We start from the raw sequence: 17,167 nt of genomic DNA, 5'->3' as shown, positions 1-17,167 counted from the left end.
GGGCTCTGTGCTGACAGCTCAGAGTCTGGAGCCTGCTTCCGATCCTGTGTCTCCCTCTCTCTCTGACCTTCCCTGGCTCACACTCTGTCTCTCTCTTTCTCAAAAATAAATAAACATTAAAAAAAAAAACGTGAGGGGCTCCTGGCTACCTCAGTTGGTAGAGCATTCAACTCTTGATCTTGGGGTCATGATTTCAAGCCCTAGAGATTGCAAAAGGAAGGAAGAAAGAAGGAAAGAAGGAAGGAAGAAAATTGCTATGAAGGTCTAGGTGAAAATCACCATGGGAATAGTAAAAAATGGGTTGGGAGACATTCACAAGAATTGACATGGCATTCAACAGTGTACTGAATGTAGCAGGTGAGGGGGAAGGAAGAGTCAAGGGCCACTCGGGATCTGTCTTAAATAACCAGATGAAAAGGATCTGTGAAGAACAAATAGGTTTGGGAGATGGAGATAAATTTGGCAGGCTGTTAAAAATCAGAAACTTAAAAGTCAGAAATCTGGCATTATGTCATATAAAAATTAACCAAAAGAAAAAATGTACAAAGAAATTCAGTTATAGCATTTATAAGAATAAGAAATGGAAACAATGCAAAAAGTTCAAGGTTGGTGGCATGGTCAAATACACTGACGTATTAATCCTTTGGATTTTCGGAATAGAAAGTACTCTATGTGGATCTGACAACACAAAGAAATGTGCACATGAATATGTATTTTATTTTATTTTTATTTTTTATTTTATTTTAAGCAAACTTCACGCCCAGTACAGAGCCCAGCTGAGATCATGAGTTGGATGCTTAACCGAATGAGCCATTCAGGTACGCCCAAATAATTTTTTAAAGGAACCTCAAATGGTGAATGTATACACAATGACCAGAAATGCAAATATGAGCAATAACAAAAACTGCAACAGGAAATCTGTACAGGTATAAACTACCAAGTATACGGTTTATCGTCTTCTTTTTCATTTTTATTGAAAGATATAGGTGGAATATGCCACGTATCCGCTTGCAAATCAACAAGTCATCCAAGCCTCATCAGGGTTCTCAGGATTTAAAGATTATCCTTTAAATTCCCACCTGGTAGGGGCGGCTGGGTGGCTCAGCAGGTTAAGCATCTAACTCTTGATTTTGGCTCAGCTCATGATCTCACGGTTCACGAGTTCGAGCCCCACGTCCAGCTCTAGGCTGAGAGTGTGAAGTCTACTTAGGATTCTCTCTCTCCCTCTCTGTCCCTCCCCTGCTCTCGCTCTCAAAAAATAAATAAAAAATTTTTGAATTAAATAAAAATAAATTCCTACCTGGCAAATGATGGAAGTCAGGGATGCATTTATCAGCACGACACCACTTTTCAGGGCTTTTACCACATGATAAGATCCATTCACCGTAGTGAGCTGCTCTTCAAAGTACTCCTGTAGGAACTGGAACATAATCCTGAGATTCTGAAAATTAGCCCAACAGCAATACGAAACTGGAGATGTTTTTTCACTAACTCCATCTTAACCCCAAAGCATTAAAAAAAGGTGTGGATATGCATTCTAGGGATAAATAAAAATAATACCTTTGCTCTGATCATGGAAAGTATCTCATCATAGAAAGTCGGAAAGATGTAATTTTAAAATACTAATTTTTGAAAGATTCATTAATGGCAAGTGATCAGAAATAGAAAGAGTCAAACTTTATGCAAATTTGGGTATAATTTTTGCCATTCCATACGTTGACAGTTTTCAGGGAAAACAAAAGGGCGCTGAAACATGAGTGCCGCACTGCTGTCTGTGGCGCCACTGATCCTCGCCCCACGCCGCTGGGGGTGACCAACTCTAAGGGAGTCGGTGAATGAGACCTTCTCCACCTCTTTTCTAGAATTATCACTGAACTATATATTTTACTGCTGGTTTAGGATTTCTCAAGGACAGAACTATTTAATGACAACCATAAAGTAGTAACTTTAAAAGTAAAATCTGGAAGCAAAAGAAAAAAACCCTTCGTAGCCAGAAAGATGGCCCACTCAAGAAGTCATCCACAAGAGGGGCTAGAAAAATACAAAAAAGACACTCACATCTGAAATATAGACCTTCGTGCTGCTTTTATCAAACACTTCCACTGTAATGACATACACCTGTCCCACCTCTAGACTCCACCGGTCTCCAGGTTGGACTGTGAAATCTGTACACAAATCAAGAAACAAAGGTATCAGAAGAGGCCAACATTTTTCTACAATGAATTAAGAAATACAAACTTATACAAATGATTCAATGTCCAAAATTTGCTAACAGATGGACATGGTTTCCAAGGTTGACCTTTTGGTTCCCTCCATCAAGTTGTATAATAATTTGGAGTTCTAAAGATCCTGGCTTCACTTAGTTCAACTCAGGTATAAAGAAACACTCTCACTTATATCTGTATACCAAACAAACCACAATTTTGCTCATTCCTAATGTGTCAGGCAAGATTTCAGCTTCTTTACGTAATATTAGATTCATATGACCTAAGGACATTAGTATTCTTCTTTCTTTGTATAAAGTCTCTTTTCCAGGGGCGCCTGGGTGGCGCAGTCGGTTAAGCGTACGACTTCAGCTCAGGTCACGATCTCGCGGTCCGTGAGTTCGAGCCCTGCGTCAGGCTCTGGGCTGACAGCTCGGAGCCTGGAGCCTGCTTCCGATTCTGTGTCTCCTTCTCTCTCTGCCCCTCCCCCCTTCATGCTCTGTCTCTCTCTGTCCCAAAAATAAATAAACGTCAAAAAAAATTTAAAAAAAAATAATAAAGTCTCTTTTCCTAACCCAATATTGTATCACATGCATCTTCCTATTTTTTCACCATCTGTTTCAAGATGCTTCACTCTTGCAGACAGCATGTAACCATCATAACAGTGTGAGAAAACATGTCAAAAGAAGTTTAAATTCGAAGGTTAAAGAGGTACTCTAAGGGTGCCAGGGTGGCTCAGTTGGTTGAGCATCCGACTCTTGATTTTGGCTCACGTCATGATCCCAGGGTTATGGGATCGAGCCCTGCATAGAGCTCCGCGCTGAGTGTGGAACCTGCTTGAGATTCTTTCTCTCCCCCTCTGCTCCTCCCACACATGCACGTGCTCTCTCTCTCTCAAATAAAAATAATAATAATAAAAGCACTCTAGTTTCTAATGCACTCTTTCTAGTGAAAGAGTTTAAGCTATTCATTTTTCTTAAAATTATTATCTAAAAATACCTAAAAATCCAGGCTCTACAACATATATGGTGCAATTTGGGAGTCCAGACACGGATCTCATATGGACATCTTAATTTCTTCTTAAGAAAATCATATGAACCAGAGTTGGGTGAAAAGACAGATGTGAACTACCAAAGAAAAAAATAAATGTACAAACAGAAACAAACAAAAATCCTATCTTTTATTATCTTTTGGAAAGCAGAAACTTAAATGTGTATACTTCTGAGAAAAGTCTGAGGGACGCAGTCATCACAGGAATCAAGTATTCTTGAATTTCAAATTTAAAGAAAATGGAATGATAGAAAAAAAATCATGGTCCATGCTTTTAATATTCATTTAGCTGCCAGGGCGCCTGGGTGGCTCAGCTGGTTGAGCATCTGACTATTGATTTCAGCTCAGGTCATGATCTCCTGTTGTGGATTTAAGCCCCACTTTGGGCTCTGTGCTGACAGCACAGAGCCTGCTTGGGATTCTCTCTCTCCCCCTCTCTGTCCCTCCCCCACTCGTGCTTGCTCTCTCCCTCTCAAAATAAATATTTAAAAAATTAAAAAAGGGGCGCCTGGGTGGCTCAGTCGGTTGGGCGGCCGACTTCGGCTCGGGTCATGATCTCGCGGTCTGTGAGTTCGAGCCCCGCGTCGGGCTCTGGTGCTGACAGCTCAGAGCCTGGAGCCTGTTTCAGATTCTGTGTCTCCCTCTCTCTGACCCTCCCCCGTTCATGCTCTGTCTCTCTCTGTCTCAAAAATAAATAAACGTTAAAAAAAAAATTAAAAAAGAATTACTCTCAACTCAATTTAACAAATATTAATTAAGCATCTACTGCAGAAAATACCATACCGTCTTTTCTCAATTATTCATGTGGAAATAGGAAAGAACAAATTAAGTAAAATTCACATAAGTTTCTTCAAGCTGTCTTCCTCCCATCTCCTAATTATAATTTAACTGAGGTTGCAAATAAGTACTGAAATCAACAGATCCCAAGTTCCAACTATTCTTTTCTCTACCTACCCTTTGTTAGAAATTATGATGATAATAAGTCATAGTTCTTTGTTAAAAATAAAACTATACAAAATAAATATAATTTTACCAAATTACTTTATCAAGGAACATGTCTAGTATGCCCAGGGAAACATAGATCAGCAGCTAAAACTTGAAAAGGATACTTTTATGGACAAAGACAAGGTTAGTTTGGCCCAGTTGGACAGCAGTCACTGTGGCTGTCTTCTCATCCAGTAATGCCACCTTCCCGGAAAGAGACCCATTAAATGCAATTCTGTGGTCTTGCATTTCCAGCGTGTAGTGTTCTAAGGGGAACTCCACCTCTGTAAGACATGAAAAATACATACAACAGCGTATTGTTGGATTAGAAGAGGAAAATCAGGAAGCAGGCCTAAATAAGAGTATGATCTGCTTCTAATTTCCTTCCCACTATGATGAATTTCAACATTTAGCCATTTTGGGGGAGAATACTACATGAGTTAACTGTTGACCTTGCTTGCATTCTTAAAAACCAGTGAACTGAAAGTAGCAGGGAGGATCCCCACTAAGTAAGGAAAGGACTAATGCTAATGGATCCAATGCACACTTTATAAACTGAATGGGACTTCTGGGATCATTAGAGTGTTGAGTTTTCAGTTAATGAGCTGAGCTTCTCAAGAAACAACTTTCATGGGGTGCCTGGATGGCTCAGTCAGTTAAGCGTCTGACTTTGGCTCAGGTCAGGATCTCACAGTCTGTGAGTTCGAGCCCTACATCAGGCTCTGTGCTGACAGCTCAGAGCCTGGAACCTGCTTCAGATTCTGTGTCTTCCTCTCTCTCTGCTCCTCCCCCATTGACACTCTGTCTCTCTCCCTCTCAAAAATAAATAGACATTTTTTTAAATTAAAAAAAAAAAAAAACTTTTGCAAAAATCATTCAAGTCCCTCTGGTAAAGTTTCCTCACTTGCCCTATTAAAACTAGTAACAGGGGCGCCTGGGTGGCTCAGTTGGTTAAGCATCTGACTTCGCTCAGGTCATGATCTCACGGTTTGTGAGTTTGAGCCCCATGTCAGGCTCTCTGCTGACAGTGTGGAGCCTGCTTGGGATTCTCTCTCTCTCTCTCTCTCTCTCTCTCTCTGCCCTACCCTGCTTGTGCTCTTATTATCAAAAAAAAAAAAAAAAAAGAAAGAAACTTAAAAAAACAAACAAACTAGTACCAGAATTCAGAAGCCCATAGGCACTGATGCTAAGCATTAGCCTGTTCAAGATATGGGGACCATCTCTATCCAATATTATCTCAGGTATAGCACTTTAGGAATACTTTATCACAAAATCTAAAAACACAAAGTATGTGTATACATAAGGTGGAGCTGCTTCTCTTACTGTCAGCAGGAAGGATTTGGGAAATGTTAAGTCTTAGGAAAAGATAAATCACCTTACCTGTCATTCTTCCTTGCACCATTTTTGCAACTCGATATTTAATATATGCTCCTACTAAGAGATAAATATCATGGGATGGTATAAGAAATATATTCTCCAAAACCAGCAGACGTATCAATGCTGCTGCCACGTTCTAAAAGAGGAAGGAAAAAAAACAGGTTCTATAGGCAAAATCCTGAAGGTCATCTTCCTTGTTAAAAATTTACTTCTTACAAGTTTCTTTTAAAATATCTTATAGAGGGGCGCCAGGTGGCTCAGCTGCTTGAGCATCGGACTTTGGCTCAGGTCATGATCTCACAGTCCATGGGTTTGAGCCCTGCACTGGGCTCTGTGCTGACAGCTCAGAGACTGGCATCTGCTTCAGATTGGTGTCTCCCTCTCTCTCTGCCCCTCCCCTGCTTGTGTTCCATCTCTCTCTCTCTAAAATAAATAAACATTTTAAAAATAATAAAATATCGGGGCGCCTGGGTGGCGCAGTCGGTTAAGCGTCCGACTTCAGCCAGGTCACGATCTCACAGTCTGTGAGTTCGAGCCCCACGTCAGGCTCTGGGCTGATGGCTCGGAGCCTGGAGCCTGTTTCCGATTCTGTGTCTCCCTCTCTCTCTGTCCCTCCCCCGTTCATGCTCTGTCTCTCTGTCCCAAAAATAAATAAACGTTGAAAAAAAAAAAAAATTAAAAAAAAAAATAATAAAAAAAAAAAAATAATAATAAAATATCTTACAGATATTTAAAAATTCTTTCCTGGGGTGCCTAGGTGGCTCAGTTGTTTAAGTGCCTGACTCTTGATTTTGGCTCAGGTCATGATCTCACGGTTTTTGAGTTCAAGCCCCACACTGGGCTCTACACTGACAGTGCGGAACCTGCTTGGGATTCTCTGTCTCCCTCTCTCTCTCTGTCCCTACCCCACTCACACACTTCTCAGAATAAATAAATAAACTTAAAAAAAATTTAAGAAAAAGAGACACCCAAATGACTGAGCAACCCAGGCACCCCTCAAATGACTTTTCAATTAAATGACCAATTACTGGGGCGCCTGGGTGGCGCAGTCGGTTAAGCGTCCGACTTCAGCCAGGTCACGATCTCGCGGTCCGTGAGTTCGAGCCCCGCGTCAGGCTCTGGGCTGATGGCTCGGAGCCTGGAGCCTGTTTCCGATTCTGTGTCTCCCTCTCTCTCTGCCCCTCCCCCGTTCATGCTCTGTCTCTCTCTGTCCCAAAAAAAAAAAAAAAAAAAAAAAAAAAAAATTATAAAAAAAAATAAAAATAAAAAAAAATAAATGACCAATTACTGACCCAAATCATATCAGATTAGAGGGCTTCCGCTATAGATAAATATAAGAAACAATTGCTTTCGGGGTGCTTGGTGGCTCAATCAGTTAAGTGTCCTACTCTTGATTTCAGCTCCGGTCATGATCTCACGGGTTCATGGGATTGGGCTCTTCACTGACAGTGTGGAGACAGTTTGGGATTCTCTCTGTATATACCCCTCTCCAGCTTATGCTGTCTCTCTCAAAAATAAATAAACGTTAAAAAAAAACCCAAACAATTATATTCCACGGGCAAGGTTCTTTAATCTAAGTTTATGGCACAAACTTTTTACCTTGTAGAATGGTTCATAAATTCGAACTTTTACAACAGCAGCACCAGTTCTGATCCCAGACACCAAAATCGTATCTCCTTGTTTCTCTTCTTTTTCCATCTCAGCTATATACACTGGGGGAGAGTATTCTGCTTCAGAGTATTTCAGAATCCTTAAGAGATAAAACAAAGTTTGTTTCTAGTGTAATCAAATAAGGAGTCATCTTCCAAAAGCCCCTAAGAGACTTTAAACAGTCTCTTCAAAGTCTATACAGTGTAAAAAAGTTTTAAATTGTGTTTTCCATAGGATTAGATAGAACAAAAGTATTTAATTTGCCTGTGGCTAACACTGTTGTGGGACTAACACTTGGGACTGTCTGAGAGCAATTTATTAGCACTAAAGACAAAATTTCATACTATCATCCATTCACTCACTGTATTTCAGCATGTGCAGACAGCATGCTCAACAAAACCGCCAGAAGATACACCTGGTTCAAACAATTATATAGTCCTAAGCTCACGAGTTCCTCTGCAGCGGTTCAAATTAAATGATCATAAAGTACCTATGCCCACACCATATGTCATTCTATCAAAGACATTTCCCCCTGGCAAATTTATCTGTTCCAAAAAAGCCCAGATGGCAGGATTATCAAAGTCCGTACAAGTGGCTGCTGCTCACTGTGCCACCCAAAGGCAAATGCCTCCTTCAAAGTCAGATGGTTTATGTTTGGTTTCAATGTTACCTAATTTTGCTAGACAATTCTTCTCTTGCTGATTCTTTATCCTGGGCAACGCTCCACTCAAACATCATCCCTGCCAAACTACTAAAAGTATTTCCTGTAGAGCAAGCCAAAAGCAGACAAGACAGAATCACATATTCAAAAATATTCAGGTATCTTTAACAAGAAAGAGAAATCTAACTTTAAAATTATTTTTAGGCCTCTTCCATTAACAAATAGAAGCACTATCAATAATGAATTAAAACACATATACCAGGAAGATCCCTACATGAACAAAAGTGCTGTTGCTACACAAATTTTCTGAATGTAGAAAGGACTCAAGCTGATCAACTTCTGGCTGACAAAAGTTATGCCACTTTTTCTGTTCCTTTCTACATAAAGGCCACCTTAAGGTCTACGTCAGGGTTGACAGGCATCCCCAACCCCCAGTCCCTCCAACATTTTATAAAAACTAGATTCCAAAATATTTATAATACATTCATTTTTCAGATTTAAAAAATTACTCTTACAAAAATGCATGGCAATAGGGGCACCGGGGTGGCTCAGTTGGTTAAGTGTCTGACCCTTGATTTCAGCTCAGATGATGATCTTACAGTCCTGGGATCAAGCCCTGTGTCAGGCTCTGTGCTGAGAGCCCAGAACCTTCTTGGAATTCTTTCTCTCCTTCTCTTTCTGCCCCACCCCATTCATGCTCTCTGTCTCAAAATGAATACTTTTTTTAAAAGTGTGGCAATAAATTTAAATGTTTTAAATACCATATTATACATTAATATAGTATACTAGAAGCAATATAAAATCAGTTTCAAGAAAGATAAAATTATAAGACTTTTTCGTAGGTTTACACATAATTCCCGTAGCCTATAGAAAGTAGACTAATCAGGGCGCCTGGGTGGCGCAGTCGGTTAAGCGTCCGACTTCAGCCAGGTCACGATCTCGCGGTCCGTGAGTTCGAGCCCCGCGTCAGGCTCTGGGCCGATGGCTCAGAGCCTGGAGCCTGCTTCCGATTCTGTGTCTCCCTCTCTCTCTGCCCCTCCCCCGTTCATGCTCTGTCTCTCTCTGTCCCAAAAATAAATAAAAAACGTTGAAAAAAAAATTAAAAAAAAAAAAAAGAAAGTAGACTAATCAAAACAGAGCTAGTAATAAATTCCAAAAAAAAGAAAAATTATATATTCTTAATGGCTGACCTAGGCACCACTAGCAGAAGCTCAGTGGCAGAATCTGGACTGTTAAAAAACTTCTGAGATAACCAATAATTAAATAAGCAGAAACATTTTATGAAAGTATGTAGCAAATACATTGAACCACACTCACGGGCATGAGCTTCATATAAAAAATAAATACGATTTCTAATCTCCTTTTATGTCTCAAGTTGCTTTTTTCCAAGTGCCAAACACGAGGAAGTATTACATTATTTTAGGTAATTTTCTTGACTCCTCTGAAGTCCTTTACCTTCCGCATCCAATGCCCTCACCATCAGTTCCAGTGGTGAATCATCTACATAGAGCTCCCGGGTTCGAGATATAATTTCAATGCTGTGAATCACATCAACCTTAACATCGCAGCGCAGTTCGTGGTCAGTCACTATGATGAACCCAAAAACTGAGAATTTAATTCAATAGGTCATGAACCTATTCAATGTCTCAAACACACAAAGGCTTATTCTATATTATAAAGAAGAAAGGCTATAACAGTTGCTTTCAACCTGTGGAAGAAAAGAACACAATGAAAAAATACAAAAGCCACTATTTATAAGAGACAATAGACCAACAGTAGTTCTCAAATACTGATCTATAATGATGTTTCCATTCAGTCATGGAAAAATGAAAAAGTACGAATTTTAACATAGTGAGTAATAAAATTACATGCATTCACTTTAAAGGAATATAGTTTAGTGGCACTTGGCTGGCCCAGTCATTGGAGCATGTGACTCTTGACCTTGGGGTTGTGAGTTTGAGCCCCATGTTGGGTGTAAGAAATTATTTAAAAATAAAATCTTAAAAAAAATAAAATATAAAATAAAATAAAGGAATATACTTTATTATTATATTCTACCTGAGCTCTGAAGTATTAAAATTTTTAATGAAATCATGGTAATAGATTTCTTTAATGTATTTATTTAGGAAAGTAAAAGGGTGACAACCATATGTCCTGCCAATAAATTTCTCTATTTCTAGTGTTTTTTTCTAGACTATGAGGTTAAAAAGCCTGGAAACAATATATTAGACCCAACCACAGTTCCAGTCAATATAGCCAGAATGAAATTCAGAAACACGAATAGAAACAGTACAGAATGAATTGAGAATGAAACAAAAATTATTTTGTACGATCTTTTAACAATATTCCCACCTCTCATATTTACCATGTGTTAGAGAACTGCCTACATAGCTCCCTCATTCTGCTGCTTTAACTCTACATTTTTAGTTTCGGCTTTATCTACAAGAAACAAAAAGCAAAGTAACTACCACTGCAATACCCAAAATTACCAATGGACATCACGGGTAAACTCTGTCCCTAGTTGTGGATCTGCTTTTACGGAATTTTTTTTTTTTTTTTAAACGTTTTTTATTTATTTTTGGGACAGAGAGAGACAGAGCATGAACGGGGGAGGGGCAGAGAGAGAGGGAGACACAGAATCGGAAACAGGCTCCAGGCTCCGAGCCATCGGCCCAGAGCCTGACGCGGGGCTCGAACTCACGGACCGCGAGATTGTGACCTGGCTGAAGTCGGACGCTTAACCGACTGCGCCACCCAGGCGCCCCTTACGGAATTTTTTTTTTTTTTTTAATTTTTTTTTCAACGTTTTTTATTTATTTTTGGGACAGAGAGAGACAGAGCATGAACGGGGGAGGGGCAGAGAGAGAGGGAGACACAGAATCGGAAACAGGCTCCAGGCTCCGAGCCATCAGCCCAGAGCCTGACGCGGGGCTCGAACTCACGGACCGCGAGATCGTGACCTGGCTGAAGTCGGACGCTTAACCGACTGCGCCACCCAGGCGCCCCTTACGGAATTTTTTTTTTTTTTTTTAATTTTTTTTTCAACGTTTTTTATTTATTTTTGGGACAGAGAGAGACAGAGCATGAACGGGGGAGGGGCAGAGAGAGAGGGAGACACAGAATCGGAAACAGGCTCCAGGCTCCGAGCCATCAGCCCAGAGCCTGACGCGGGGCTCGAACTCACGGACCGCGAGATCGTGACCTGGCTGAAGTCGGACGCTTAACCGACTGCGCCACCCAGGCGCCCCTTACGGAATTTTTAAATCAAAGGGAAATGTTTCTTAGGTAACACAGGCAAGTGCCCTTCAAAACAGCCCCAGGAGCATCAAAATATGCTACTTCAGGCAAAGCTAGCCTTCCTTTCATAAGAAATACAAAACTTGATTTAATCACACCAAAACTACTTTATATTTACACCGAAGTTCAGCAAATAAGTAAATATACTGTAGATAGTGAGTGGCAGGTTTCTCACTAGCAAAGAAATTATGCTGTGGTACAGGATTAGAACCAAAGATATCAATAACTCACATTTGAGTTTATATGCAGATAAATGGATACAGAAGTAAACAGATCTATGTATATATGTGGGTTAGTGTATATACATATATTTCCTAGCACTGTCCCCTGAGAGGGTTTAGAAACTATGACACTACAGTAGCAACCAGTACATTAGCACCGAGATCTTGGTTTCTAAATACAATTCTCTAACAAAAAGAACCAGAACTTCCTCAGGAAATGGCTGGTCAGGGAAAATACAAGATGAGCCTGGCTCATCTTATGGTGCTAAAAAGTAAGGAAGTACTAAAACTAATTATTTAATTAAGATTGGGCAAGCCCAAAGGACATTGGAGTCAATCTGACAGAGTTCCCAGTGGCCAAAGCCAGAAAAAGAAGTAACAAAATAAATTATGATAATATTGGATTATAAACCAAAAATAAATTTCCATGAGTCAATACTTATATAAATAATGAATGAACGAATGGGAACTTGTTTGTAAGATGTAGGTTATTTTCCTTACAGAAGAATGCTATTAAAGTGTGGAAAGGATGAGGGAAATAGAAAATCCCCATCAGGGGTGCCTGGGTGGCTCAGTTGGTTAAGCATCTGACTTTGGCTCAGGTCATGATCTCATAGTTCGTGAGTTCAAGTCCCACATCAGGCTCCGAGCTGACATCGCAGGCCTGCGTGGGATTCTCTCTCTCCCTTTCTCTCTCTGCTCTTCTCCCACTGTGCGCTCGCTCTCTCTCAAAATAAATAAATAAAGTTCATTTGATTAAGCATCTGACTTTGGCTCAGGTCATATCTCAAAGTTCGTGAGTTCGGGCCCCACGTCTCTCTCTCAAAAATAAATGTTAAAAAAACTTTTTAAAAAATAAATTAATGCGTGAAACTTTAAAAACAAACAAGATATATCAAAGCTTCTCTCAAGTATTTATTAGTTACTATGGTGGTTTTAATAACTTCCACAAATTCTTTGACACTCCTCCCTCTAGGAGGTGAAGCTTAATTTCTTTTCTTTTGAATGTGGACCAAACTTAGTGATGATTTTTAATGAATAGCATTGGAAAGTTACTTATTGTAACTTTACAGTGGAGAAATCTGACAGGCACTACCTTTAATCAAGTGATCAAGCTTAATATCACTAGTGATAAATCATGTTGATACCATGTACACCCTGACATAATGCATTGGAAGGGCTCTTTGCTTCTGTTGTTTTCCTCCTAAAAATCTATAAGCCAATCTAATCATGAAAAAACATCAAATAAATCCAAACTGAAAGACATTCTACAAAATACCTAATACTCTTTAAAAGTGCCAATGTCATGAAAGACAAAGAAAGTATGAGAAACTATCACAGGTCACAGGAGACAAAGGAAACATGACAACTTAGTTTAGTAATGCGGTGTCTTAAATCCTAGAGCAAAAAAAGTACATTACATAGAACATTAAAGAAAACTGGGTGAAGGGTATAGAGGAACTCTTTGTACATCTTTGCATGGATTCTATAAATCTAAAATTATTTTACGGGTGCTCTCGGTGGCTCAGTCAGTTGAGTGTCCCACTCTTGATTTCAGCTCATCATCTCATGGTTTGTGGCACTGAGCCCCATAGTTGGGCTCTGCCCTGAGTGTGGAACCTGCTTGGGATTCTCTCTCCCTGCCCCTCTCCCACTCACACTCTCTGTCTCTCTCTTAAAATAAATAAGCAGACATTTAAAAATAAACTAAAACTGGGGTGCACCTGGGTGGCTCAGTCGGTTGAGTGTCCGACTTCGGCTCAGGTCATGATGTCAAAACTCCTGAGTTCGAGCCCCGCGTCGGGTTCTGTGCTGACAGCTTGGAGCCTGGAGCCTGCTTCGGATTCTGTGTCTCCCTCTCTCTCTGCCCCTAACCCACTCGCATTCTCTCTCAAAAATGAATAAACATTAAGAAAAGTTTAACTAAATAAATAAACTAAAATTATTTTAAAAAACTTAATTGATTAATCTTTTACCTAATATTTAATTGAAAAGATCTGATGTTAAAAGAATTGAAGACCAAGATATGGGACCTATGATCAAAGCAGAAATGTCATGGGATCTGCTGGTAAAAACACACCATTAAGGAAGTGTTCCAAGGACAGCAAAGGAAAGAAGGTGACCTTAGGTAATATACATTAGATAATTAAGCACTGCATAATCTAGCACTAATTAAATGGGTAATTAAATACTTTTCTTCCGTGGAGAAATACGTAGGGAAATGGTAGGTCCAAAGCAGTGTGACCGTACATAAAATATATGAAAGGCCTTATGCACACAATGACTACCCATCTGACTACTTCTATAGGAGAAAGCTTTTCAATACCTGGCCACTGACCATAAAGAAAAAGAAATTACCCTGTATGATTTATAGATAAATTTAGAGAGATTAAGAGAAATATCATACCTTCAACTTACCTCTTTTAAATATAAAAAGAAATGAGTAACTTTTTTAGATAATATAATGAATATTCTTATCTACATGTCCATATTACTTCAGGTACACACAGGAGTAAGGTAATAATGAAAGAAAAACAAATGAGATAGAAAGAAGAATTGACCCAGGGAGATGAAGGAGAAAGAAAAAAATAAGAGAATGAAGCCAATATTCAAGAACCAAAGGGATGCAGAGCCAGGAACAAAAAAAGGAGTTGGGGCACCTGGGTGACTCAGTCGATTAAACGTCTGACTCTTGTTTTTAGTTCAGGTCCTGATCCCACAGTTCATGAGTTCAAGCCTCACATCAGGCTCTGTGCTGACAGCATGGAGTCTGCTTAGGATTCTCTGTCTCCCCCTCTCTCTGCTCCTCCTGTGCTTGTGCTCTCTCTCTCTCAAAATAAATAAACTTAAAAAAAAAAAAAAAAAAAGAGGGAGCAGAAACGGTAAATATTTCCTGCCTTGACTTTCATATTCATCCCAGCTCCCCAATCAATTCCTCTTGATTATACAATTATAATCCACTGCAGCAACTAATCAACTAGTAAGTTGATTAGTTTACAGAATACCAACACGCTGAGCATAGCACAAAAAGTACTGCTCACCCTATATTCTCTACCCACACCAAAATCATCCAGTTGTCTGACCCTTTCTTTATCCTCCAAGTAAGCTAAAATCATGCCTTCATCCTCAAACTCCTCTAGTTGTCCTTTACCTAAGGTTAAAAATCTAGATTTCCCACTAGAAAACGGCATATTCATATATTCAGACGGCCTCTGAAGGATACAGAAAAGTGGCTGCCTCTTGAACAAATGACATCAGAGGCTTACTTTTCACTATATAACTTTGTATATTCTTTGAAGGTTTTACCAAATGGAGGTAGCACCCAGTCAAAACAGAACAAAAATCAAAAGAAATCTAGCACTCTTACCAAATAAAACACGCCCACCCACCTCAAGTCTCTTACCTCTACCCATCATCTCTGTCCTAGCCACTAATTTGCTTTACTACAGTGTCAACAAAAACATAAAATTCTAAGCACCTAAACATGAATGAACAATCTCTCTTAGGCATATACTTTTCTTCCACAATGTCCTCTCCTTCTTCTGCCTCCCCCATTCAGAGTGCTCTTTTCCTCTCACAGGAGAACGTACCTGGTAGGACACTGAGAATAGCATTTATCATTGAGCATTTCGTCATCAACTGTACTAATATCAAATTTGGGAAAACTGATTTAAAAGATACTTAACTTTGGAATATATACAAGTCAGATAAAATTAAGGTGAGAGCCAGATTTGACATTTTTCCTAGCAACTGTGTAAACGAATCTTTTGATATCAGAATGAATTCACAGAGTTAAGAGTAATGACATTAAAAATTGCTTATGTAAGGGTCACCTGAGTGGCTCAGTTGGTTAAGTGTCTGACTTCGGCTCAGGTCATGATCTCATGGTTCGTGAGTTCAAGCCCCATGTTGGGCTCTGCACTGGTGGTGTGGAGCCTGCTTGGTATTCTCTCTCTCCCTCTCTTTCTGCCCCTTCCCCACTTGCTCTTTCTTTCTCTCAAAATAAATAAACAAACTTTTAAAAAAATTGCTTATGTGACCAAAACAATTCTTTTCTGACCATGGGATCCTTCTTTATCCATTTGCAGCTGCCTTGCATGACATATTCCTCAAAGATCCTCATCTTTGAGAATCCTCATAACCGTATTTCACTGATTCTAAGGCACTCCTTTTTTGATATTTTAACATCTCTGAAATTGAGATTTTTTTTTTTAAAATTTTAACATTTATTTATTTTTGAGACAGAGAGAGAGCATGAACAGGGGAGGGTCAGAGAAAGAGGGAGACACAGAATCTGAAACAGGTTCCAGGCTCTGAGCTGTCAGCACAGAGCCCGATGCAGGGCTCGAACCCACAGACCGCGAGATCATGACCTGAGCCGAAGTCGGACGCTTAACCGACTGAGCCACCCAGGCGCCCCTGAAATTGAGATTTTTATAACTGATGACATGTTATAATTGCTGTCAGCCAGACAGTCATGACACAGTTGTCATTGATTCCTTATGTGAAAACATTAAAAGTTTTCATCAAAACTTGTAGAATGGGTATTAGTAGTAGGAAGAAAAGCTGGCGCCAATGGCAGTACACTCTTTAATCCCCTGGGAATCAACTGGTTAAGGAGATGGGCTAAGAAAGGTGGTAACTCAGATGTACTAGGCACTTTTCCATAACTGGAGACAAAAAAAAAAAAAAAAAAAAAAAAAAAAAAAAAAAAGATCAGTTCCATGTAAGTGCAAAGCTAACTTAAGAGGCCAATATTAAAGCTTTCAGGTGTTGTGGTTTTTTTAAAAGTTTTACTTATTTAAGTAATCTCTACTCCCAATGTGGGTCTTGAACTCACAACCACAAGATCAAGAGTCACACTCTCTTGGGGCACCTGGCTGGCTCGGTTGGTGGAGCATGCAACTCAGTGTTATGAGTTCCAGTCCCATGCTGGGTATAGAGATAACTTAAAAATAAAATCTTAAGGGGAAAAAAAAAAAAGAGTTGCATGCTCTTCCAACTGAGCCAGTCATGTGCCCCAGCTTTTAAGTGTTACTGTTTTTAATTGATTCTTTTAAGAAATACTTCATCCCCAGCAGTCTTCATGGCACAGAAGATGATATTGTGGGGACAAACACAGAGGTTGAAGATATCCGGCCAAAAAGTGTTACATCTGAGGCAGAAATGTTAAAATAGTTTTAGAAACATCTTAACCAGGGGGCCCCTGGATGGCTAGGTCAGTTGAGCATCTGACTTTGGCTCAGGTCATATCTCGAGGTTCATGCTCACTGCTGTCAGCCTGTCAGTGAGGAACCTGCATCTGAGCCTCTGTCCCCCTCTCTCTGCCCCTCCCCTGCTTGCACTCTCTCAAAAATAAATAAAACATTTTTAAAAATCTATTAAAAAAAGAGGGGCGCCTGGGTGGCGCAGTCGGTTAAGCGTCCGACTTCAGCCAGGTCACGATCTCACCGCCTGTGAGTTCGAGCCCCGCGTCAGGCTCTGTGCTGACGGCTCAGAGCCTGGAGCCTGTTTCCGATTCCGTGTCTCCCTCTCTCTCTGCCCCTCCCCTGTTCATGCTCTGTCTCTCTCTGTCCCAAAGATAAATAAAAAGCGTTGGAAAAAAAAAATTAAAAAAAAAATCTATTAAAAAAAGAAATATTTTAACCAGTCTATTTTATTTATATTTTCCTTTTTATTAGGCATAATAGTGATACATAATAAAAATAACAATCTAATTAAGT

At 39.7% G+C, this 17,167-nt stretch overlaps 1 protein-coding gene across 11 annotated transcripts in view; it reads right to left on the bottom strand.

Annotated features, from left to right (window-relative positions):
• NUP210L (nucleoporin 210 like) overlaps positions 1-17,167 on the bottom strand; it is a 90,842-nt gene that overhangs the window by 70,796 nt on the left and 2,879 nt on the right. For 6 of the 11 annotated variants that reach the window (XM_058702182.1, XM_058702184.1, XM_058702190.1 and 3 more), the window contains exons 3-10: positions 9,382-9,531; positions 7,936-8,029; positions 7,215-7,365; positions 5,619-5,751; positions 4,364-4,522; positions 3,204-3,272; positions 2,059-2,165; positions 1,301-1,441 (exon numbers count right to left, since the gene is read on the bottom strand). In XM_058702182.1, coding sequence (XP_058558165.1) covers positions 1,301-1,441; positions 2,059-2,165; positions 3,204-3,272; positions 4,364-4,522; positions 5,619-5,751; positions 7,215-7,365; positions 7,936-8,029; positions 9,382-9,531 — 1,004 coding nt within the window. Of the gene's footprint in view, positions 1-1,300; positions 1,442-2,058; positions 2,166-3,203; positions 3,273-4,363; positions 4,523-5,618; positions 5,752-7,214; positions 7,366-7,935; positions 8,030-9,381; positions 9,532-10,291; positions 10,312-17,167 lie in introns of those variants that run through there. The other 5 variants (XM_058702183.1, XM_058702186.1, XM_058702185.1 and 2 more) reach the window with 4 other exon arrangements.

Source organism: Neofelis nebulosa, chromosome 15 (assembly GCF_028018385.1).
Source record: "Neofelis nebulosa isolate mNeoNeb1 chromosome 15, mNeoNeb1.pri, whole genome shotgun sequence".
Lineage (NCBI taxonomy): Eukaryota > Metazoa > Chordata > Mammalia > Carnivora > Felidae > Neofelis > Neofelis nebulosa.
This window is presented reverse-complemented; position numbering and strand designations above follow the sequence as displayed.